Here is a 27,156-nt window from a genome sequence, read left to right on the forward strand (position 1 = left end):
GCATTGTTGGCACTTATTTCAAGGGGAATAGAATATAAGAGCAAGGAGATAACGCTGAGGTTTTATAAGACACTAGGCAGGCCACACTTGGAGTATTGTCAACAGTTTTAGGCCTCTTATCTTAGAAAGGATGTGTTGTCATTGGAGAGAGTCTAGAGGAGGTTCATGAAGATGATTCCAGGAATGAAGGGGCGATGATTGGAATATGTGGAGCATTTGGCAGCTTTGGGCCTGTGCTCACTGGAATTTAGAAGAATACGGGGAGATCTCACTGAAACCTACCAAATGTTGAAAGGACTAGAAAAGAAACATCCTCTCCACACTCAGCCTATGGTGGGGGCATTCAGATCTAGAGGGATCAGCCTCAAAATTGAGAGGCAACCCTTTAGAACAGAGGTTAGGAGGAATTTTTTTAGTCAGAGAGTAGTGAATCTGCGGAATGCTCTGCCACAGGCTGCAGTGGAGGCCAAGTCCGTGGGTATATTTAAGGCGGAAGTTAATCATTTTCTGATCGGTCAGGGCATCAAAGGGTATGGTGAGAAGGCTGGTGTATGGGGTTGGGTGGGATCTGGGATCTCCATAATGGAATGGCAGAGCAGACTCGATGGGTTGAATGGCCTAATTCTGCTCCTATGGTCTTATAGTAGCCTCGCAAAGGCGTTGGCAATCACTATACGGCTGACAACAATTATTGGACTTAGGCATCATATGGAGGGGTGAAGCCTAGTGGCTATATGACTGGCGTACAATGCCAAGTCTTTCCATGTTGGCAAACTCAGCCTTTGCAGTTTCCAGCTCTTTTGGGTCCAGTCTGCACATGCAGGCATGGACTGGAGGGCCAGTTGTGGAAACGTGGTGCTCGGCCCCATATTTTGTGACTGTGGTCGAGAACGTGGGCTTGGTGAGGTTAGGGAATTCACCCAGCAGCCGAGTAAACACACACGCAGCAGTGCATGTGCTTGACAGAGTTATTGTGGGGAGCTTACTCGGGGAGCAGGGTAGCGACCCAAAGTCCTTGACATCCACAAGCCAGAAGTTCATCGAGTCTGGATCCTGTTGCATTTGGCAGCCTCAAACGAGGTTTTGTTGCTCTTTGCCTTCTCATCAGTAGACAATGCTACTGACATCCATTTGAGCCGCTGTGTCACACAGAAGCATTGCCCTGAAGTGTATCAATAATGAACGGTAGACAACCCTGGTGTTCACAGACCTCTGATGTCCCGATGCGTTGACACTGTCAAAGCTGCAAGCCAGTTGGCACTTCTTGGCATTCGTACCAAAGCGAGCGTGGTAAAAACACAAGTCCCGCATCGTCTGTTTCACAGCCGCAGGGGTGCTTATGTTGAGGGCTTATTGAGGTAGAGAAAGGAGGAGGAATGAAGCACTGCTGTAGACTATCAACCATTTTAGTGGGCTCCCTATAGTCCAGCACAAGTGCATTAGCGAGGACTATGCAAACTGGATCAGGCATTTGCTGCATGAAGAATTCTTCAAAAATAAAACAAGGATGTGATCCATAAGCTCTGAAGGCCTAGCATCACTAAGAGTGGGTAAGAGTCTGTGGTGGCCAGTGCTATCATGTTTGCTGTTGTGTGCTGGGGCAGCAGGCTGAGGGTAGCAGACACCAACCGAATCAGCAAACTCATTCGTAAGGCCAGTGATGTTGTGGGGATGGAACTGGACTCTCTCACGGTGGTGTATGAAAAGAGGATGCTGTCTAAGTTGCATGCCATCTTGGACAATGTCTCCCATCCACTACATAATGTACTGGGTGGACACAGGAGTACATTCAGCCAGAGACTCATTCCACCGAGATGCAGCACTGAACGTCATAGGAAGTCATTCCTGCCTGTGGCCATCAAACTTTACAGCTCCTCCCTTGGAGGGTCAGACACCCTGAGCCGATAGGTTGGTCCTGGACTTATTTCATAATTTACTGGCATAATTTACATATTACTATTTAACTATTTATTACTATTTTCTATTACTATTCTATTACTATTTATTATTTCTATGACTATTACTATTTACTATTTACTAATAGTGATATTACTATTACTATTTCTATTGCCATTTATTATTTATGGTGCAACTGTAACGAAAACCAATTTCCCCCGGGATCAATAAAGTATGACTATGACTAAGAAGAGAAACTGTTTGGCGCGCTCAGGCTCCTAAAGTCCGAAAGTCTGTAAAAGGTGAGTTTTCAGTGATCCATTATTTATGGTGTTCAGGCAGCTGTTTGAGCAGACTCTCCACTCTCACAGCTGTGAAATTACTGAGTGACACTGCCAAGTAGCAGAATTTGGTGTCGTTGGCAGAGGTTTCTGACAAAGCGAACTGGGCTTCAGCTCACACGAACCAAGCAACAGCATTTTGCTCCCAAAACTCTGGCAGTTTCAGAGTGTCTGCATTAGCCGACATGTTCAATAACTCTGGAATTGCCCTGGAGTATCAGGGTCACCTACGTAAGTTTCCACAGATAAAACAAAGTGAGGCATTTTATGATCATGAAACTCGTAACACATTTTATTGAACTCCAAAACCTTAATACAAAAGCACGCTAAAAATCTTTATGTAATAACGTCATCACAGCAGACCAGCCTCTTAAAGTGAAACCCCAACTCAATGTTGGCGGTTGTGAATTATGTGCATTTCTCCCAATTCTGTTACCCCACAACACACACAGACAGGCCATCTCCGGCCAGGTCCCAACCTGGGCAGCAGCAGTATCTGTGCAGAAGAAAGGCCCGGTAATCTTGCCTCAAAAACCCTATGGACAACTGCACTCTCCATAGACTTGCCGTGAGTCGATGACAACTCAACAGCAATCAACAAGTATTTAGTAGGCAAGAGCACTTTCCCTGTACATTCATGAGGAGTCAAAAGTGTTGGCTCGTGGCCAAGTGGTTAAGGCGTTCGTCTAGTGATCTGAAGGTCGCTAGTTCGAGCCTTGGCTGAGGCATTGTGTGTGTCCTTGAGCAAGGCACTTAACCACACATTGCTCTGCATCGACACCAGTGCCAAGCTGTATGGGTCCTAATGCCCTTCCCTTGGACAATATCGGTGGTGTGGAGAGGGGAGACTTGCAGCATGGGCAACTGCCGATCTTCCATACAACCTTGCCCAGGCCTGCACCCTGGAAACCTTCCAAGGCACAAATCCATGGTCTCATGAGACTAACGGATGTCTATCATAAGGAAAAAGTGTTTGTGGGATGAAAAGATGGCAGCCCTCATGTATTGAATGGAGACGTTGAAAGTAAAGTTGTTTAAACGAAAGAAAATCTTGTCTTTATTGTCATATAACAATTACAGCACAGAAACAGGCCATCTCAGCCCTTCTAGTCCGTGCCGAATGCTTACTCTCACCTAGTCCCACCGACCTGCACTCAGCCCATAACCCTCCATTCCTTTCCTGTCCATATAGCTATCCAATTTTACTTTAAATGACAATATAGAGCCTGCCAGCCTGCCTCTACCACTTCTACTGGAAGCTCGTTCCACACAGCTACCACTCTCTGAGTAAAGACGTTCCCCCTTGTGTTACCCATAAACTTTTGCCCTTTAACTCTCAACTCATGTCCTCTTGTTTGACTCTCCCCTACTCTCAATGGAAAAAGCCTATCCAGGTCAACTCTATCTATCCCCTTCATAATTTTCAATACCTCTATCAAATCCCCCCTCAACCATCTACACTCCAAAGAATAAAGAACCAACTTGTTCAACCTTTCTCTGTAACTTAGGAGATGAATCCCAGGTAACATTCTAGTAAATCTCCTCTGTACTCTCTCTATTTTGTTGACATCTTTCCTATAATTCGGTGACCGGAACTGTACACAATACTCCAAATTTGGCCTCACCAATGCCTTGTACAATTCTAACATTGCATCCCAACTCCCACACTCAATGCTCTGATTTATAAAGGCCAGCATACCAAAAGCTTTCTTCGCCACCCTATCCACATGAGATTCCACCTTCAGGGAACTATGCACCATTATTCCTAGATCCCTCTGTTCTACTGCATTCCTCAATACCCTACCATTTACCATGTATGTCCTATTTTGATTAGTCCTACCAAAATGTAGCACCTCACACTTATCAGCATTAACTCCATCTACCATCTTTCAGCCAACTCTTCTAACTGGCCCAAAATCTCTCTGCAAGCTTTGAAAACCTACTTCATTATCCACAACGCCACCTATCTTAGTATCATCTGCATACTTACTAATCCAATTAACCACCCCATTATCCAGATCATTAATGTATATGACGAACAACATTGGACCCAGTACAGATTCCTGAGGCACGCCACTAGTCACCGGCCTCCAACCTGACAAATAGTTATCCACCACTACTCTCTGGCATCTCCCATCCAGTCATTGTTGAATCCATTTTACTACCTCAATTATTAATGCCTAACGACTGAACCTTCCGTGTGGAACCTTGTCAAAAGCCTTACTGAAGTCCATATAGACAACATCCACCGCTTTACCCTTGTCAACTTTCCTAGTAACCTCTTCAAAAAATTCAATAAGATTTGTCAAACATGACCTTCCACGCACAAATCCATGTTGACATTTCCTAATCAGACCCTGTCTATCCAGATAATTATGTATACCATCTCTAAGAATACTTTCTATTAATTTACCCACCACTGATGTCAAACTTACAGGCTGATAATTGCTAGGTTTATTCTTAGAACACTTTTTAAACAATGGAACAACATGAGCAATACGCCAATCCTCCAGCACCATCCCCATTTCTAACGACATTTGAAATATTTCTGTCAGAGCCCCTGCTATTTCTACACTAACTTCCCATAAGGTCCTAGGGAATATCCTGTCAGGACCCACAGACTTATCCACTTTAATATTCCTTAAAAGCGCCAATACTTCCTCTTCTGTAATCATCATAGTTTCCATAACTTCCCTACCTGTTTCCCTTACCTTACACAATTCAATATCCTTCTCCTTAGTGAATACCGAAGAAAATAAATTGTTCAAAATCTCTCCCATCTCTTTTGGTCCCACACATAGCTGTCCACTCTGATTCTCTAAGGGACCAATTTTATCCCTCACTATCCTTTTGCTATTAATATACCTGTAGAAACCCTTTGGATTTATTCTCATCTTACTTGCCAAAGCAACCTCATATCTTCTTTTAGCTTTTCTAATTCCTTTCTTAAGATTCTTTTTACATTCTTTATATTCCTCGAGCACTTCATTTAATCCATGCTGCCTATATTTATTGTAGATCTCTCTCTTTTTCCAAACCAGGTTTCCAATATCCCTTGAAAACCATACTCTTTCAAACTTTTAACCTTTCCTTTCGATCTAACAGTAACCTAAAGATTCTGTACCCTCAAAATTTCACCTTTAAATGACCTCTATTTCTCTATCACATCCTTCCCATAAAAGAAATTGTCCCAATCCACTCCTTCTAAATCCTATCGCATCTCCTTAAAGTTATCCTTTCTCCAATCAAAAATTTCAACCCTGGGTCCAGACCTATCCTTCTCCATAATTATATTGAAACTAATGGCATTTTGATCACTGGACCCGAAGTGCTCCCCAACACATACCTCCATCACCCGACCTATTTCATTCCCTAACAGGAGGTCCAACACTGCCCCTTCTCTAGTTGGTACCTCTATGTATTGCTGCAAAAAACTATCCTGCACACATTTTACAAACTCCAAACCATCCAGCCCTTTTACAGTATGGGCTTCCCAGTCTATGTGTGGAAAATTTAAATCTCCTACACTGACAACCTTGTGCTTACTACAAATATCTGCTATCTCCTTACAAATTTGCTCCTCCAATTCTCGCTCCCCATTTGGTGGTCTGTAATACACCCCTATAAGTGTTACTACACCTTTCCCATTCCCCAGTTCCACCCAAATAGCCTCCCTAGACGAGCCCTCTAATCTATCCTGCCAGAGCACTGCTGTAATATTTTCTCTGACAAGCAATGCAACACCTCCCCCTCTTGTCCCTCCAATTCTATCGCACCTGAAGCAATGAAATCCAGGAATATTTAGTTGCCAATCACACCCCTCCTGCAACCATGTTTCATTAATAGCTACAACATCATACTTCCAGGTATCAATCCATGCTCTAAGCTCATCCACCTTTCTTCCAACGCTCCTAACATTAAAATAAATGCATTTATGAAATTTTCCACCTCTTACTCTCTGTTTATCACTAACGGTACAAACAACTTTACTATCTCCTTTTTCTTCCTTCTCCCCTACATCTGTTCCTACACTCTGGTTCCCCTCCTCCCTTGTATCTAGTTTAAATCCACTGGAGCCTCTCTAGCAAACCTACCTGCAAGAATATTTGTCTCCCTCCAGTTCAGATGTAAACCATCCGGCCGGAACAGGTCCCACCTTCCCTGGAAAACTGCCCAATTATCTATAAATCTGAAGCCCTCCCTCCTGCACCATGTCTTCAGCCAAGTGTTGATCTGCGCTATCTTACTATTTCTAAACCCGCCTGCACGTGGCACTGATAGCAATTCTGAGACTGCTATCCTGGAGGTCCTGTCCTTTAACTTGGCGCCTAACTCCCTGAACTCACCTTTCAGGACCTCCTCACCCTTCCTACCCACGTCATTGGTCCACGACATCTGGCTGCTCACCCTCCCTCTTGAGAATACTGAGAACTCGATCCGAGATATCGCAGAACTTGGCACCAGGGAGGCAGCAGACCATCCGGGATTCTCGATCTCTTCCACAGAACCTCTCATCTGTCCCCCTAACTATTGAATCCCCTATCACTACTGCTCTCCTCTTTTCCCTCCTTTCCTTCTGAGCTGAGGATCCAATCTCAGTGCCAGAGATGCAACCACTGCAACTCATCCCTGGTAGGTCATCCCCATCAACAGTATCCAAAATGATACACATATTATTGGTGGGAACGGCCACAGGGGTGCTCTGCTCATTCTGTCTATTCCCCTTCCCTCTCCTGACAGTCACCCAGCTACCTGTCTCCTGACTCTTAGGGGTGACTATCTCTCTGTAACTCCTGTTTATTTCTGCCTCTGCCTCCCGAATGATCCGAAGGATGATTACTCTTGAATAAATCTCCCTAAAGAAAGTAGGAGCAGTACTGGATATGGAGGATGACTAAGCAATGATGTTTCAACAGCTTGAACTCAGCAGCTCTGGATATTACTGTGTGAATATTCTGGATAAAGACATTACTGAGAACCAAAGTGAGAATGAAGAACTAACTGTCACACAAAACATGACCATTGGTGAGAATTGCAATGTGTTGCTCAAACTTCACAAGCAGTTTGGACACGCTTCATTTGATAGACTTCAGAAGCTGCTCAGGAGCTCAGGAAAGAAAGATGTAAATTATTTTTCCATTTTAAAGTAGATCATTGACAGCTGTGAGACACACCAAAAGTTTGGAAAGTCCAAACCCAAACCCGCAGTTAGTCTGCCACTAGCACCTGAACGCAATGAAACAGTAGCCATAAACCTACACGAACTGGAGCAAGGAGTGTAGTATTTCCACATCATTGCTGAGTTCACATGTTTCAGTGCTGACAGCATTGTAAGTACATGGAGACCCTCACAGGTTGTAAAAAAAAACTTCATCCATTCATGATAAGTTCACTTACAGGAAAGTATTCAGTGATAATGATGGTGAATTTAATAATTTTTTTTATGCAGAGAGTGGTGAGTGTGTGGAATGGGCTGCTGGCAACTGTGGTGGAGGCAGATACGATAGGCTTTCTATGATAAATTCAGAGATAGAGCAGAGAACTTTAGCATTGAAACAAAGACAACAGTGGTGTACAGTCTTTACAGTAATGGACTTCCGGAGCAACACAATCAAACGCTTACTGAAATAATGCTGAAGGTAAAGCAAAGCAATGGCTGTGGTCGGGACAGCCTTGGACAGGGTATACCGTATACCAAGCACAATGTACACAGCTATAGTCCATCTCATTTGGGGTTTGGCCAGAATCCAAACCTTCCCTCTGAACTGGTTGACAGACCACTTGCTCTATCGGGCACTACAAGGAGTGACTGGGATGGGAAACATATTTCAGCACTACATGCATCAAGGAAGGCATTCATTGAGGCAGAGTGTTCAGAGAGAATTCAAAAAGCACTGAGGGCACAGGTCCGTCCTACAGATGACAAATATGTTAGAGGGAACAAAGTGTACTACAAAGGAGCAGATTGTACAGGTGGAAAGGTCCTGGAGCTGTCATTGGTCAAGATGGAGTTGTGGTATTCATGAGACATATGAGGTACACATGTGAGGGTGCATCATTCCAGACTACATAAAGCACAGCTGAAGACCATCAGAACTCCATGGTGATTGCTACAAAAAATGAAAAGCACTGACCTGGTACACAGTCACATAACACAGACAGGGATGAGGTGAAAGCAGCTAAAGGCCCCAAAGAGTTGCTCAACAGTGGCAGAGACAGTGCAGTGGGGACTCAACAGACTTGTCTGAACAGAAATCATCACAAGGGCAAAGACAACATGGACTATACCTCTTCCCACCCTGTGACTTGTAAAAGCATCATCTTTTTCTTGCAATTCCTCCATCTCCGCTGCATCTGCTCTCAGGATGAGGCTTTTCATTCCAGAATGAAGGAGATGTTCTCCTTAAAAAAAAGGAGCTTCTCTTCCACCACCATCAATGTCGCCCTTAACTACATCTCTTCCATTTCGTGTATATTTGTCCTCACCCCATCCTCCTGCCACCCCACCAGGGCTAGGGTGCCTCTTCTCCTCATCTACCACCCCCCCCCCCAGTCTCCACATCCAGCACATAATTCTCCATAACTTCCCCTATCTCCAGTGGGATCCCACTACCAACCACATTTTTCCCTCCCCCTAATTTTCCACAGGGATTGCTCCCTACATAACTCCCTTGTCCATTCGTCCCTCCCCTCCTGGCACTTACCCTTGCAAGCAGAACAAGTCCTACACTTGCCCCTACTCCTCCTCCCTCACTATCATTCAGGGCCCCAAACAGTCCTTCCAGGTGAGGCGACACTTCACCTGTGAGTCTGTTGGGGTCATATACTGTATCCGGTGCTCCTGGTGTGGCCTCCTGTATATCGGTGAGATCAGACACAGATTGGGAGATGGCTTTGCTGAGCACCTATGGTCCATCCACCAGAAAAAGTGGGATCTCCCAGTGGCCACCCATTTTAATTCCACTTCCCATTCCCATTCTGTCAGTCCACAGCCTCCTCTATTGCCACGATGAGGCCACACTCAGGTTGGAGGAGCAACACATTATATTCCATCTGGGTAGCCTCCAACCTGATGACATGAACATCAATTTCTCAAACCCCACCCTCCCTCACCATCCCCTATTCCCACTTCCATCTTTTATCTTATCTCCTTACCTACCTATCAGCTCCTTGTGGTGCTCTTCCCCTTTTTCTTTCTTCCATGGCTTTCTGTCCTCTCCTTATCATATTCCCTCCTTCTCCAGCCCTTGTATCTCTTTCACCATCAACTTCCCAGCTCTTCCCCCACCCCCACCCTGGTTTCACCTATCACCACCTGGTTCTTCCTTCTCTCCCCCCTACCGCCCCACAATTTCTTACTCTGACTTCTCATCTATTTTTTTCCGGACGTGATGAATGGTCTTGGCCCGAAACATCAACTGTACTCTTTTCCATAGATGCTGCCTAGCAAGTTCCTCTGGCATTTTGTATGTGTTACCTAGGTCAGATTAAGGCAGAGCAGACCTGACATCATGTTTGGAACAGATAGCTCACTGAGGCTTGTTGTATTCAGCAATGCCTCATTTGGAAATCTTCCTGATGGATGTATTCAAGGGGGACATTTTATTGTACTGATGGGAGAAGAGGATAGATTTTCACCTCTCTGTTGGCAATCAAAAAGAGATGTACACAGACAGGAGAAACTCTCGCAATGTCTGAAGGTATTGACGATGCTGTTTTTCTGGCCACTCTCTATTCTGAGCTTTTCCATGGTGACCTAAAGAAGGACAGTCTACAGATAACTTGTGCCACAGACAACTACTCTCTGGTTGATGCCATCAAATCCACCAAATGAGTTACAGAGAAGAGGCTTCGTCTGGAGATAAGCAGCATCAAGGAACTTGTCCAAGCACAGGAAATTCATCACATGCTGTGGTCAACTGCAAAGGAACAACTAGCTGACTGTCTCACAAGGAAGGGAGTGCCAGCTCTTGTGCTGCTGAAGGCCCTTAGTGAAGGCATTTGGTACCTTAATAACTGTATTAACAGCAAGAGTTAGACCATAAGATCATAAGATATAGGAGCAGAATTAGGCCATTTGGCTGCTGCACTCTTTCACCATGGCTCATCATTTCATCATTTTTCCTCTCAGCCCCAGTCTCCTGTCTTCTTCCTGCACCCCTTAGTGCCCTGACCAATCAAGAATTTATCAACTCCTGCCTTAAATATACATAAAGACTTGGCCTCCACAGCTGCCTGTGGTAATGAATTTCACAGATTCACTACTGTCTGGCTAAATGGCTAAAGAAATGCTTCCTCATCTCAGTTCTAAAAGAACACCCCTCTATTCTGAGGCTGAGCCCTCTGGTCTTAGACTCTCCCACCACAGGAAACATCCTCTCCACATCGACTCTATCAAGGCCTTTCACCATTTGATTGGTCACCATTTCAATTATGTCAATGCACATTCTTCTGAATTCTAGTGAATACAGGCCCAGAGCCATCAAACAAGAGAAAATCTGCAGATGCTGGAAATCCAAGCCACACACACAAATGCTTGAGGAACTCAACAGGTCAAGTAGCATCTATGGAAAAAAGTATAGTCGATGTTTCGGGCCAAAATACCAGCAGGACTGGAGAAAAATAGCTAATGAATACATTTAAAAGCTGGGGGGAGGGGAGAGAGAACTACCAGGTAACAGGAGAAACTGGGAGGGCTTTGATGATGTGGTTAGGAATAGTGCAGTTTTTTATATAGTTATTTTTGTGAACCTCCTTTGAACCCTCTCCAGTTTCAGCAGATCCTTTCTGAGAACTAATTCTCATACCCTAATGGACAGTTGAATTGTCTCTAAATTTTTTATTTTTTTTAATATACCCATAAAAAAGGATGGGAGATTGTTGCGCTCTGGTCATTTGGGCTAAGTAAGTATTTGGCAGGGTTACACACTTTCCCTGTTATGTGCATGCACTCCAGGGAGAACAGGGGGATTGTGGGGATAAAAGGTAGCAGCCGTCATGTATTGAACAGAGACATTGAAGGTAAAATTGCTTAAATGAAAGAAAAGCTTGTCTTTGCTGTTTGAACATTAACATCCAGCCCCTGGCTCAGACCTGCAGACTCAGAGACTTTGGGCCCCTGATCTCCAGAGAAGGTGACCCAGAGTCTTTGACCTCCAGAGTCATCAACTTCAGTTATCATCCTCTGGACTTGCCAAGCTCTTGACTTTGAACTGCCCTCCAGACCTTGCCAGCCCCTGTGTATTGACCCCGTAACTTGCTAATAACAGATTTGACCTTCGGGCCTTGACTTTTGGACACATGGCCTCCAATCTTTTTGACCCAGGCCCTTGTGACTCCTTTGGGCCTTTCCCCATATCCTTGCCCTTCAGGCTCTAGCTCTGGACTCAATGCACTCTAAATTTTGACTTTCAACTTTGCCCTCCAAACTTCACCAATGTTTGGGTAGTGACCCCAGGACTCACTCATCACGGGTTTGACATTCGGACCTTGACTTCTGGACTCACAAGGACCTCTAGCCCCCAATGGCCTGAAGCAGTGGGTGTCACTAACCCTTCTGACTCCCGACTGTACCCACAGCTCACCGCCCATACAGATCTCCGACCTGGGGACCTCAGCACCTGCTGACCTGATCTTCCAGATCGCTCATATTCGACTGCGGAACCTGGACTCAAACCCCTGCCCTCACTCTTCATATACCACCCCAGACATCTAATACCCCCTTCACCCCTGTCCACTAACTCCCCGCGCTCTCCCTTATGACTTATGAAGACCTAACAGATTGCACCTCACGCATTGGTCCCATTTGCTTACAATGACCTCCGTCTCAGTTCCATCACCCACATTCCCTGTCTCCCTCGCCGATCTGGGCTCTGCCTCTGCTCATACACAGCTGGAGCAAGAACATATTGCAGGGAGATGGGAGTAGATTGGATTGGCAGCGTTGTTGGCAGAGACATTGTAGGCTGAAGGGCCTGTACTCTTCTATGTTCTAATACAGCACAGTAACAGGCCCTTCAGCCCACATTGCCTGTGCTGACCATCTGCTCATGATCCATATCCCTTCTCTCTCAGCCTGTTATGTGTCTTTCTAAATGCCCCTTAAATGTCCACCTTAGCTGATTCCACTACTTCTCTGGCAGCATGTTCCAGTCCCCTATGACTCTGTGTAAAAAAAGCAAATTTTCCTTGTATGCAACACATACAAACTGCTGGAAGAACTCAGCAAATCAGACAGCATCTATGGAGGGAATAAAAAGGCAACATTTCAGGCCAAGATCTTTCATCAGGACTGGGTTCTTGGCCCAAAATTTCAACTCCAGCAGTTTGTGTGTGTTGCATTGGATTTCCAGCATCTGCAGAATCTCTTGTGCTTATGACTTGCCTCATAAATCTCCTTTAAACTTTCCCATTCTCACCTTAAACCTCTGCCCTCTTGTATTTGACATTTCCACCTAGAGAACGGGACACTGATTATGTGGAGCTATAAACCCAGCATGCTGGAGGAACTCAGCATATCAGGCAGCATCTATGGAGAGAATAAACAGGCAATGTTTCGGGCTGATTCCCTTCATCAGAACTGATTGTCTGCACCTCTTACAATGTTATAAAGCTTGCCCCTGCATTTAATTCCTTAATCGGTGCAGCAAAATTACCCTAAATTCCCCTGACCAATCAGAGATAGATCAGATGAGGGAGGAAATGGTGATTTCAGTGGGTTTCACATCCTCAGTAAGTGTTTCATTTCGAGACTGATCAACATTTATCACCCTCCTCTGAGAAGCTGGTGGTTAACCATCCCATTGATTGTGTAGGGAAGGTGCTCCACAGTGCTGTTAGTCGGCTTGGGGAGGGTGTCCCGGCTTTAAACGAATTGGAATGACGCTTCACTTGGAGAGGACAGCAGCAGTACGGCTGCCACGTGGTTCCAGTGAAACAGATTGGACCCTGTCATCTGGAGCTGGCTGTGTGGGCTTCCCCTGGGCACTCGGATCCCAGAGAGTTGCAGGTCAGGAGGCAAAGTCACTGTTGTAAATTGCCACTGGTGTAGACAGTGTGCATGATCGTGAGCGAGAGCAACATGGTAGTGAAGCAGTTAGCATTATGCAGTAATCGGAAGATCGGGATGCTGTCTGTAAGGAGTTAATATAGTTTTCCCATGACCACGTTGGTTCCCTCTAGATGCTCTGGTTTCATTCCTCATTCCCAACACCTGCGGATTAGGATCAGTAGTTGTGGGCATGCTATGCTAACATCAGAAGCGTGGCTACACTTACAGACTGTCCCCAGCACTTCCTAGAGTCATAGAAAAGTACAGCCGAGCAACAGGCCCTTTGGCCCATCTAGTCCATGCCAAACCATTTAAGCTGCATACACTCATTGATCTGCATCCAGACCACTGCCCTTCATACTCTGCCACCCATATACCTATCCAAACTTGTGTAAAACATTGAAATCGAGTTTGCACACACCATTGTGCTGGCAGCTCGTCTCACACTCTCATGACCCTCTGACTGAGGTTTCCCCTCACGGTCCCCCTAAATTTTTTAATCTTTCAATCTTAATGCCTGACCTCTGATTGTAGTACCACCCAACTTCAGTGGAAAAAGTCTGCTTGCATTTATGCCTCATCACCAGGTGCCATGCCCAGTTTGAGCTTTGACTGCCATAGCCCACACACTCCTGTTTCTGGTCAAGTGGATCAATTCATTGGTATTCATTTCCAGTTCTCTGGCTGCTGTCTCCAGATAATTGTGTATGACTCCATCAAATCTTCCCTCAATCTTCTATGTTCCAAGGAATTAAGTCCTAACCTATTCAATCTTTTCCTTGTATCTCAGGTCCTCCGGTCCTGGCAACATCCTTGTTAAATTTTCTCTGTATTCTTTCAATCTTATTTATATCTTTCCTGTAGGTAGGTGACCAGAACTGTTCACAATACTCCAAATTAGGCCTCACTAATGTCTTATACAACTTCAACATAACATCCCATCTTCTGTACTCAATAATTTGATTTATGAAGGCCAATGTGTCAAAATCTCTCTTCATGACCCTATCTACCTGTCTTACCACTTTCAATAAATTATGGATCTGTATTCCCAGATCCCCTTGTTCTACCACACATCTCAGTGCTCTCCCACTCAATGTAAGACCTACCCTGGTTGGTCCTACCAAACTGCAACACCTTGCACTTGTCTGCATTAAATTCCATCTGTCATATTTCAGCCTATTTTTCCAGCTGGTCCAGATGCTACTGCAGGTTCTAATAGTTTTTCTTGCTGTCGCCTGTATCTCCAATCTTGGTGTCATCCACAAATTTGCTAATCCACTTGACCACGTTATCATCCCAATCATTGATATAGATGACATACACTAATAGAGCATAGAACATAGAGTAGTACACCACATTACAGGCCCTTTGGCCCACAATGTTGTGCTGACCCTCAAACCCTGCCTCCCATATAAGCCCCCAACTTAAATTCCTCCATATACCTGTCCAGTAGTCTCTTAAACTTCACTAGTGTATCTGCCTCCACCACTGACTCAGGCAGTGCATTCCACACACCGACCACTCTCTGAGTAAAAAACCTTCCTCTAATATCCCCCTTGAACTTCCCACCCCTTACCTTAAAGTCATGTCCTCTTGTATTGAGCAGTGGTGCCCTGGGGAAGAGGCGCTGGCTATCCACTCTATCTATTCCTCTTATTATCTTGTACACCCCTATCATGTCTCCTCTCATCCTCCTTCTCTCCAAAGAGTAAAGCCCTAGCTCCCTTAATCTCTGATCATAATGCATGCTCTCTAAACCAGGCAGCATTCTGGTAAATCTCTTCTGTACCCTTTCCAATGCTTCCACATCCTTCCTATAGTGAGGCGACCAGAACTGGACACAGTACTTCAAGTCTGGCCTAACCAAAGTTTTACAGAGCTGCATCATTACATCGCGACTCTTAAACTCTATCCCTCAACTCATGAAAACTGACACCCCATAAGCTTTCTTAACTACCCTATCCACCTGTGAGGCAACTTTCAGGGATCTGTGGACATGTACTCCCAGATCCCTCTGCTCCTCCACACTACCAAGTATCCTGCCATTTACTTTGTACTCTGCTTTGGAGTTTGTCCTTCCAAAGTGTACCACCTCACACTTCTCCGGGTTGAACTCCATCTGCCACTTCTCAGCTCACTTCTGCATCCTATCAATGTCTCTTTGCAATCTTTGACAATCCTCTACACTATCTACAACACCACCAACCTTTGTGTCATCTGCAAACTTGCCAACCCACCCTTCTACCCCAACATCCAGGTCGTTAATAAAAATCACAAAAAGTAGAGGTCCCAGAACAGATCCTTGTGGGACACCACTAGTCACAATCCTCCAATCTGAATGTATTCCCTCTACCACAACCCTCTGCCTTCTGCAGGCAGGCCAATTCTGAATCCACCTGGCCAAACTTCCCTGGATCCCATGCCTTCTGACTTTCTGAATAAGCCTAATGAGCCCAGCACTGATCCCTGCGGATCTCCACTAGTCACAGGCCTACAGTCAGAGAGGCAACCATCTACTACCACTCCCTGGCTTTTCCAATGTCAAATCCAGTTTACTACCTCATCTTGTATGCCAAGTGACTGAACTTTCTTGACCAAGCTCCCATGGGGGATCTTGTCAAATGCCTTGCTAAAGTCCATGTAGACAACATTCAATGCCTTGCCTTCATCCACTTTCCTGGTAACTTCTTTAAAAAAGCTCTATAAGATTAATTAGACATGACCTACCATGCACAAAGTCATATTGACTATCCCTAATCAGTCCATGTCTATCCAAATACTTATATCTCCAGTCTCCTACAATACTTTCCAATAACATCCCACCTACTGGGTTCAGGCTCACTGGCCTATAATTTCCTAGTTCATTTTTAGAGTCTTTGCTATCCTCCAATTCTCCAGTACCTCACCTGATGCTAAGGATGATTTAAATATCTCTGCTATGCTTCCTGCAATTTCAGCATTTTCCTCCCACGGGTCTGAGGGAACAACTTGTCAGGCCCTAAAGATTGATCTACTCTATTTTGCCTTAATTTGCGAACACCTCCTCCTCTGTAATCTGCATAGTGTCCATAACCTCACTGTTGCTTTGCCTGACTTCTATAAACTCTGTGTCTGTCTCCTGAGTAAATACAGATGCAAAGATGGCCCTCATCTCGTTTGGCTCCACGCATAGATTACCACTCTGATCTTCCAGAGGATCAATTTTATCCCTTGCAATCCTATTGCTCTTAAAATATCTGTAAAATCCATTGGGATTCTCCTTCATTTTGTCTGCTAGGGCAACCTTATGCCTTCTTTCAGCCCTCCTGATTTCTTTCTTAAATGTTCTCTTGCATTTCATATACTCCATAAGTTCTACATGGTTTCCTACTTGCCTATACCTGCTATGCACCTCTTTTTCTTTCTTAATCAAGTCCTCACCATCTCTTGAAAACCAAGGTTCCCTACATCTGTTATCTTTACTCTTTATTCTGACAGGCACATACAAGCTCTGTACTCTCAAAATTTCACTTTTGAAGACATCCCACCTACATCTTTACCAGAAAGTAAGCTGTCACACTTGCCAGATCACTTTCTGATACCAACAAAATTGGCCTTTCTCCAATTTAGAAACTTAATCTGTGGACCAGACCTGTCTTTTTTCCATATTTATTTTATGATCACTGGGTGCAAAGTGTTCACCTACACAATCTTCTGTCACCTACCCGGTCTCATTCCCTAATAGAAGTGTTCACCTACACAATCTTCTGTCACCTACCCGGTCTCATTCCCTAATAGAAGTGTTCACCTACACAAACTTCTGTCACCTACCCGGTCTCATTCCCTAATAGAAGTGTTCACCTACACAATCTTCTGTCACCTACCCGGTCTCATTCCCTAATAGAAGTGTTCACCTACACAATCTTCTGTCACCTACCCGGTCTCATTCCCTAATAGAAGTGTTCACCTACACAAACTTCTGTCACCTACCCGGTCTCATTCCCTAATAGAAGTGTTCACCTACACAATCTTCTGTCACCTACCCGGTCTCATTCCCTAATAGAAGTGTTCACCTACACAAACTTCTGTCACCTACCCGGTCTCATTCCCTAATAGAAGTGTTCACCTACACAAACTTCTGTCACCTACCCGGTCTCATTCCCTAATAGAACTGTTCACCTACACAAACTTCTGTCACCTACCCGGTCTCATTCCCTAATAGAAGTGTTCACCTACACAATCTTCTGTCACCTACCCGGTCTCATTCCCTAATAGAAGTGTTCACCTACACAATCTTCTGTCACCTACCCGGTCTCATTCCCTAATAGAAGTGTTCACCTACACAAACTTCTGTCACCTACCCGGTCTCATTCCCTAATAGAAGTGTTCACCTACACAATCTTCTGTCACCTACCCGGTCTCATTCCCTAATAGAAGTGTTCACCTACACAATCTTCTGTCACCTACCCGGTCTCATTCCCTAATAGAAGTGTTCACCTACACAATCTTCTGTCACCTACCCGGTCTCATTCCCTAATAGAAGTGTTCACCTACACAAACTTCTGTCACCTACCCGGTCTCATTCCCTAATAGAAGTGTTCACCTACACAATCTTCTGTCACCTACCCGGTCTCATTCCCTAATAGAAGTGTTCACCTACACAATCTTCTGTCACCTACCCGGTCTCATTCCCTAATAGAAGTGTTCACCTACACAAACTTCTGTCACCTACCCGGTCTCATTCCCTAATAGAAGTGTTCACCTACACAAACTTCTGTCACCTACCCGGTCTCATTCCCTAATAGAAGTGTTCACCTACACAAACTTCTGTCACCTACCCGGTCTCATTCCCTAATAGAAGTGTTCACCTACACAAACTTCTGTCACCTACCCGGTCTCATTCCCTAATAGAAGTGTTCACCTACACAAACTTCTGTCACCTACCCGGTCTCATTCCCTAATAGAAGTGTTCACCTACACAAACTTCTGTCACCTACCCGGTCTCATTCCCTAATAGAAGTGTTCACCTACACAAACTTCTGTCACCTACCCGGTCTCATTCCCTAATAGAAGTGTTCACCTACACAAACTTCTGTCACCTACCCGGTCTCATTCCCTAATAGAAGTGTTCACCTACACAAACTTCTGTCACCTACCCGGTCTCATTCCCTAATAGAAGTGTTCACCTACACAAACTTCTGTCACCTACCCGGTCTCATTCCCTAATAGAAGTGTTCACCTACACAAACTTCTGTCACCTACCCGGTCTCATTCCCTAATAGAAGTGTTCACCTACACAAACTTCTGTCACCTACCCGGTCTCATTCCCTAATAGAAGTGTTCACCTACACAATCTTCTGTCACCTACCCGGTCTCATTCCCTAATAGAAGTGTTCACCTACACAATCTTCTGTCACCTACCCGGTCTCATTCCCTAATAGAAGTGTTCACCTACACAATCTTCTGTCACCTACCCGGTCTCATTCCCTAATAGAAGTGTTCACCTACACAAACTTCTGTCACCTACCCGGTCTCATTCCCTAATAGAAGTGTTCACCTACACAAACTTCTGTCACCTACCCGGTCTCATTCCCTAATAGAAGTGTTCACCTACACAATCTTCTGTCACCTACCCGGTCTCATTCCCTAATAGAAGTGTTCACCTACACAAACTTCTGTCACCTACCCGGTCTCATTCCCTAATAGAAGTGTTCACCTACACAAACTTCTGTCACCTACCCGGTCTCATTCCCTAATAGAAGTGTTCACCTACACAAACTTCTGTCACCTACCCGGTCTCATTCCCTAATAGAAGTGTTCACCTACACAAACTTCTGTCACCTACCCGGTCTCATTCCCTAATAGAAGTGTTCACCTACACAAACTTCTGTCACCTACCCGGTCTCATTCCCTAATACAAGTGTTCACCTACACAAACTTCTGTCACCTACCCGGTCTCATTCCCTAATAGAAGTGTTCACCTACACAAACTTCTGTCACCTACCCGGTCTCATTCCCTAATACAAGTGTTCACCTACACAAACTTCTGTCACCTACCCGGTCTCATTCCCTAATAGAAGTGTTCACCTACACAAACTTCTGTCACCTACCCGGTCTCATTCCCTAATAGAAGTGTTCACCTACACAAACTTCTGTCACCTACCCGGTCTCATTCCCTAATAGAAGTGTTCACCTACACAAACTTCTGTCACCTACCCGGTCTCATTCCCTAATAGAAGTGTTCACCTACACAATCTTATGTCACCTACCCGGTCTCATTCCCTAATAGAAGTGTTCACCTACACAAACTTCTGTCACCTACCCGGTCTCATTCCCTAATAGAAGTGTTCACCTACACAAACTTCTGTCACCTACCCGGTCTCATTCCCTAATAGAAGTGTTCACCTACACAAACTTCTGTCACCTACCCGGTCTCATTCCCTAATAGAAGTGTTCACCTACACAATCTTATGTCACCTACCCGGTCTCATTCCCTAATAGAAGTGTTCACCTACACAATCTTCTGTCACCTACCCGGTCTCATTCCCTAATAGAAGTGTTCACCTACACAAACTTCTGTCACCTACCCGGTCTCATTCCCTAATAGAAGTGTTCACCTACACAAACTTCTGTCACCTACCCGGTCTCATTCCCTAATAGAAGTGTTCACCTACACAAACTTCTGTCACCTACCCGGTCTCATTCCCTAATAGAAGTGTTCACCTACACAATCTTCTGTCACCTACCCGGTCTCATTCCCTAATAGAAGTGTTCACCTACACAAACTTCTGTCACCTACCCGGTCTCACTCCCTAATAGAAGTGTTCACCTACACAAACTTCTGTCACCTACCCGGTCTCATTCCCTAATAGAAGTGTTCACCTACACAATCTTCTGTCACCTACCCGGTCTCATTCCCTAATAGAAGTGTTCACCTACACAAACTTCTGTCACCTACCCGGTCTCACTCCCTAATAGAAGTGTTCACCTACACAAACTTCTGTCACCTACCCGGTCTCATTCCCTAATAGAAGTGTTCACCTACACAAACTTCTGTCACCTACCCGGTCTCATTCCCTAATACAAGTGTTCACCTACACAAACTTCTGTCACCTACCCGGTCTCATTCCCTAATACAAGTGTTCACCTACACAAACTTCTGTCACCTACCCGGTCTCATTCCCTAATAGAAGTGTTCACCTACACAATCTTCTGTCACCTACCCGGTCTCATTCCCTAATAGAAGTGTTCACCTACACAAACTTCTGTCACCTACCCGGTCTCATTCCCTAATAGAAGTGTTCACCTACACAAACTTCTGTCACCTACCCGGTCTCATTCCCTAATAGAAGTGTTCACCTACACAATCTTCTGTCACCTACCCGGTCTCATTCCCTAATAGAAGTGTTCACCTACACAATCTTCTGTCACCTACCCGGTCTCATTCCCTAATAGAAGTGTTCACCTACACAAACTTCTGTCACCTACCCGGTCTCATTCCCTAATAGAAGTGTTCACCTACACAAACTTCTGTCACCTACCCGGTCTCATTCCCTAATAGAAGTGTTCACCTACACAAACTTCTGTCACCTACCCGGTCTCATTCCCTAATAGAAGTGTTCACCTACACAAACTTCTGTCACCTACCCGGTCTCATTCCCTAATAGAAGTGTTCACCTACACAAACTTCTGTCACCTACCCGGTCTCATTCCCTAATAGAAGTGTTCACCTACACAAACTTCTGTCACCTACCCGGTCTCATTCCCTAATAGAAGTGTTCACCTACACAAACTTCTGTCACCTACCCGGTCTCATTCCCTAATAGAAGTGTTCACCTACACAAACTTCTGTCACCTACCCGGTCTCATTCCCTAATAGAAGTGTTCACCTACACAAACTTCTGTCACCTACCCGGTCTCATTCCCTAATAGAAGTGTTCACCTACACAAACTTCTGTCACCTACCCGGTCTCATTCCCTAATAGAAGTGTTCACCTACACAAACTTCTGTCACCTACCCGGTCTCATTCCCTAATAGAAGTGTTCACCTACACAAACTTCTGTCACCTACCCGGTCTCATTCCCTAATAGAAGTGTTCACCTACACAAACTTCTGTCACCTACCCGGTCTCATTCCCTAATAGAAGTGTTCACCTACACAAACTTCTGTCACCTACCCGGTCTCATTCCCTAATAGAAGTGTTCACCTACACAAACTTCTGTCACCTACCCGGTCTCATTCCCTAATAGAAGTGTTCACCTACACAAACTTCTGTCACCTACCCGGTCTCATTCCCTAATAGAAGTGTTCACCTACACAAACTTCTGTCACCTACCCGGTCTCATTCCCTAATAGAAGTGTTCACCTACACAAACTTCTGTCACCTACCCGGTCTCATTCCCTAATAGAAGTGTTCACCTACACAACTTCTGTCACCTACCCGGTCTCATTCCCTAATAGAAGTGTTCACCTACACAAACTTCTGTCACCTACCCGGTCTCATTCCCTAATACAAGTGTTCACCTACACAAACTTCTGTCACCTACCCGGTCTCATTCCCTAATAGAAGTGTTCACCTACACAAACTTCTGTCACCTACCCGGTCTCATTCCCTAATAGAAGTGTTCACCTACACAAACTTCTGTCACCTACCCGGTCTCATTCCCTAATAGAAGTGTTCACCTACACAAACTTCTGTCACCTACCCGGTCTCATTCCCTAATAGAAGTGTTCACCTACACAAACTTCTGTCACCTACCCGGTCTCATTCCCTAATAGAAGTGTTCACCTACACAAACTTCTGTCACCTACCCGGTCTCATTCCCTAATAGAAGTGTTCACCTACACAATCTTCTGTCACCTACCCGGTCTCATTCCCTAATAGAAGTGTTCACCTACACAAACTTCTGTCACCTACCCGGTCTCATTCCCTAATAGAAGTGTTCACCTACACAAACTTCTGTCACCTACCCGGTCTCATTCCCTAATAGAAGTGTTCACCTACACAAACTTCTGTCACCTACCCGGTCTCATTCCCTAATAGAAGTGTTCACCTACACAACTTCTGTCACCTACCCGGTCTCATTCCCTAATAGAAGTGTTCACCTACACAACTTCTGTCACCTACCCGGTCTCATTCCCTAATAGAAGTGTTCACCTACACAAACTTCTGTCACCTACCCGGTCTCATTCCCTAATAGAAGTGTTCACCTACACAAACTTCTGTCACCTACCCGGTCTCATTCCCTAATAGAAGTGTTCACCTACACAAACTTCTGTCACCTACCCGGTCTCATTCCCTAATAGAAGTGTTCACCTACACAAACTTCTGTCACCTACCCGGTCTCATTCCCTAATAGAAGTGTTCACCTACACAACTTCTGTCACCTACCCGGTCTCATTCCCTAATAGAAGTGTTCACCTACACAAACTTCTGTCACCTACCCGGTCTCATTCCCTAATAGAAGTGTTCACCTACACAAACTTCTGTCACCTACCCGGTCTCATTCCCTAATAGAAGTGTTCACCTACACAAACTTCTGTCACCTACCCGGTCTCATTCCCTAATAGAAGTGTTCACCTACACAAACTTCTGTCACCTACCCGGTCTCATTCCCTAATAGAAGTGTTCACCTACACAAACTTCTGTCACCTACCCGGTCTCATTCCCTAATAGAAGTGTTCACCTACACAAACTTCTGTCACCTACCCGGTCTCATTCCCTAATAGAAGTGTTCACCTACACAAACTTCTGTCACCTACCCGGTCTCATTCCCTAATAGAAGTGTTCACCTACACAAACTTCTGTCACCTACCCGGTCTCATTCCCTAATAGAAGTGTTCACCTACACAAACTTCTGTCACCTACCCGGTCTCATTCCCTAATAGAAGTGTTCACCTACACAAACTTCTGTCACCTACCCGGTCTCATTCCCTAATAGAAGTGTTCACCTACACAAACTTCTGTCACCTACCCGGTCTCATTCCCTAATAGAAGTGTTCACCTACACAAACTTCTGTCACCTACCCGGTCTCATTCCCTAATAGAAGTGTTCACCTACACAAACTTCTGTCACCTACCCGGTCTCATTCCCTAATAGAAGTGTTCACCTACACAAACTTCTGTCACCTACCCGGTCTCATTCCCTAATAGAAGTGTTCACCTACACAAACTTCTGTCACCTACCCGGTCTCATTCCCTAATAGAAGTGTTCACCTACACAAACTTCTGTCACCTACCCGGTCTCATTCCCTAAGAAGTAGAAGTGTTCACCTACACAAACTTCTGTCACCTACCCGGTCTCATTCCCTAATAGAAGTGTTCACCTACACAAACTTCTGTCACCTACCCGGTCTCATTCCCTAATAGAAGTGTTCACCTACACAAACTTCTGTCACCTACCCGGTCTCATTCCCTAATAGAAGTGTTCACCTACACAAACTTCTGTCACCTACCCGGTCTCATTCCCTAATAGAAGTGTTCACCTACACAAACTTCTGTCACCTACCCGGTCTCATTCCCTATTAGAAGTGTTCACCTACACAAACTTCTGTCACCTACCCGGTCTCATTCCCTAATAGAAAATAAAGTATCACACACTGTCTCGTTAGGGCATCATTGGCACGAATTTGACAAAATCTATCCTATCCAGTCATTTTCCCAGTCAATATGTGGAATGTTAAAATCACCTTCTATAACAACCATATGTTTTTTTGCAACAATCTGCTATCTCTGCACAAATTTGTTCCTCTAAATGCCACAGACAGTTGGATGGTCTGTAATATAGCCCCATTAATGTGGTCATACCTTTCTTATTCCTCAGTTCCATCCATAAAGCCTCACTAGATGAGTTCTCTAGTCTGTCCTGACTGAGCACTACTTTGACATTTTCCCTGACTGGTAACACCACCCCTCCCCCTTTAAACTCTCCAGCCCTGTCATGTCCAAGTCAACAGAACCCCAGAATATTGAGCTGCCAGTCCTACCCCTCCTGCAGCCAAGTTTCACTAATGGCTACAATATCATAATGCCAGGTGTTGATCCACACCCGAAGCTCGTCTGCCTTTCCTGCGATACTTCTCGCATTGAAATATGCAGCTCAGAACATTAGTTCCACCATGCCCAACTTTTGATTCCTGACCTTGTCTGAGGTCTTAACAACATCTCTCCACAACCTCTCCACTAATTGTTCTGGCACTCTGGTTCCCGTTCTCCTGCAAAGTTTAAACACCTCCCCCCCCCCCCACCCCCATGCACCACCCCACCGCCAGCAGAACTAGCAAGCCTTCCCGCTAGGATATCAGCCGCCGCCCCCACTCCGTTTAGGTGCAAACCGCCCCTTCTATACAGGTTCCACCTTCCCTGGAAGAGCGGCCGACGATCCAAACTATCTGACGCCCTCCCTCCTACACCAACTCCCTCGCCACTTGTTAAACTGTACAATCTTTGCATTTCTGGCTTCATTAACCCTACCCTTTAACTTATCCCCCAACTCCCTGAACTTACTTTGCAAAACTTCGTCACTCTTCCTACCTATGTCATGTTTCACCCTCCCACCTAAGAATGTTGATGACTCGATCCGGGATTTGCTGGACCCTGGCACCTGGGAGGCACCATGCCATCCGGGAATCTCGTTCTTGTCCACAGAACCTCCTTTCCGTTCCGTTCCCCTAACTAACGAATTCGCCTCTGCTCCCCTCCCCCTTCCCTTCGGAGTCACCGAGCGAGACCCCGTACCAGAGGCCTGGCCGCTGTGACTTCCTCTGCTGGGTCACCACCCTCCCCAACACTGTACCTGTTGTTATCCTCGGGCTGTGAAGGTCGTTAATGCAAACGACACATTTCTCTGCACGTTTCCATATTTCATAAGATTATAAAATACATCCTTTCTCAGCTATGGGCTTCTCACCTCCCGATAATTCCAGTCTGCACTCTTGTTGGCTCCGAATTCAAATACCCAGATCCGAGCTCTGAAATTCACGTGTCTGAACCTCCTCCCTCACCCACTCCTATACCCCACCCATGCCCTTCTCTCTGGCCGAGCTCGATCTCGGGATCCTGGCATCGCCTGGCCTGTCTGGGGGTGGTAATGTCCCAGGAACGTCGCCCCACACTGACACTGGATCTGCCCCTGTCCCATCAGCAGAAGAAACCCTCATCAATTCTGATTCAATCCTCCGTTTCCTTCTCCGCAAACCTGGAGGCCTGTCAGCCCGACTGGCTCGCAGACTCACGACCTCAGCCACTTTCTCCAGTTTACATTTCTCAAACTCATGTCCAGTCTTTTCCTCTGTCCAAATTATCCCTAATCTTAAACCCCTTGACCGACCCGCGGCGCACCCTGCTCCCTGCTCCCCGCTCCTCCCGCGGTGCTCCCTCCTCCCCACCACTTGTTGAAGGAATGTTGCTCTGTAGCCAGGTTTAAATAAGTAGTAATGTCCTTTTGGTTGGGTGACTGACTGGAAGCCCTCGATGTCGCCACATCCGCACAGCAAGGCGCAGGAGTGGGGAACGCACGTGTATCCAGGGCACCGCTTACCTGGGACATGTCCGCCGTGTGTCTCTTCGTACCGACCCACACCCAGTGCACAGATCACCGGGCTTCTTATCCCTGTACAGTGTCCTGGGCCATGGAGAGTGAATCAGGAAAGGGAAATGGAATAAGGAAGCGTCACTTTGTCCTTTTGCCATCAACCGGTTAACCCTTTCAATCCTATGCCGTTTGCCCAGCCGAGGGTGTGTCTCCCCCTCCATATATGGTTGAGGGGCAGAATCTGAGGCTGGTTGTTGGAAATGTGGGAGCGCTGCCAATTAAATGAGCATACAAGGAAACCACAAGTCTTTGCCTCGTAACTGTACTTCATTCACTGAGACCCACTCAAATAATTCGGGCATTAACTACGTGGTTCAAACAGGGCTCATTAACTCGTTTAGTTACACAAATCTTTCCTCCAAATCCGGCCACTTGTTACCCACAGAGATGAACGTGACCAGGACTCGAGGTGCTGATTTCTTCTACTCAAAGGCTTGGTCTGTTCTGCAGCCGTATCGCTGTCAGTCATCACGCGAGGCCCCTTTTAAACATTTCTTGCTTCCCTTCCACACGCTGCTTTGATTTTGCGGCCAGTCAGCTGTAAATCCATTTCCTTCTGTATGTGTTTTTGTTTCTCTTCGTCCTTTGAAATTCCCTTCGGCTTCTCTCTATCATGTTTATCACGGTTTAAGCTTTTTAAAGTTATCAGCACACGGTACACGGTATCCGGAAATGTTTGTGCACGTCAGAATATTTTTATCTATTTTCCTCAGGGAAGTTCTCAGGGCTGGCGAGCTATTCCAGCTCAGACGTAGCCCAGCAACTCTTTCACACTAACACAAACCAGATGTAAAAATGTCAGCATGCCCCCACTGCACACCGCCTCACCCTGTCCTCAACAGGTCTCCATCTTTCTTTTTCATCTACTTAACTCTTCAATCTCCCTCTCTGTCTCTACCTCTCACCTTCTCTCTGTGCCTGTATCTCTGTCACTCTATGTGTGTGTTTGTCTGTGCCCCCCATATATCTCTCTGTTTGTCAGTCAGTCTCTATGTCTCTCTCTCGCTCTCTCCTTGTCTTTGTCTTGTTGTCTCTCTCTATCCCCGTGTGTGTCTCTCTCTTTTAAGGTTTAGGGTGAGGGGGGAAAGTTTAAAGGGAACACTGGGGGGGGGGCTTCTTCACACAGAGAGTGGTGGGAGTATGGAATGAGCTGCCAGACGAGGTGGTAAATGCGGGTTCTTTTTTAACATTTAAGAATAAATTGGACAGATACATGGATGGGAGGTGTATGGAGGGATATGGTCCGTGTGCAGGTCAGTGGGACTAGGCAGAAAATGGGTCGGCACAGCCAAGAAG

General features: G+C 45.5%; 1 protein-coding gene across 4 annotated transcripts in view; it reads right to left on the reverse strand.

Moving 5' to 3' along the window:
- Positions 1-26,087, reverse strand: part of LOC134350213 (myeloid cell surface antigen CD33-like) — a 54,637-nt gene extending 28,550 nt beyond the window's left edge. The window contains exon 1 of one of the 4 annotated variants that reach the window (XM_063055210.1): positions 25,807-26,087. In XM_063055210.1, coding sequence (XP_062911280.1) covers positions 25,807-25,815 — 9 coding nt within the window. In that variant the 5' untranslated portion in view covers positions 25,816-26,087. Of the gene's footprint in view, positions 1-25,062; positions 25,230-25,806 lie in introns of those variants that run through there. The other 3 variants (XM_063055207.1, XM_063055208.1, XM_063055209.1) reach the window with 3 other exon arrangements.
- Positions 26,088-27,156: the final 1,069 nt, after the last annotated feature.

This window comes from Mobula hypostoma, chromosome 8, assembly GCF_963921235.1.
Source record: "Mobula hypostoma chromosome 8, sMobHyp1.1, whole genome shotgun sequence".
Taxonomy (NCBI): domain Eukaryota; kingdom Metazoa; phylum Chordata; class Chondrichthyes; order Myliobatiformes; family Myliobatidae; genus Mobula; species Mobula hypostoma.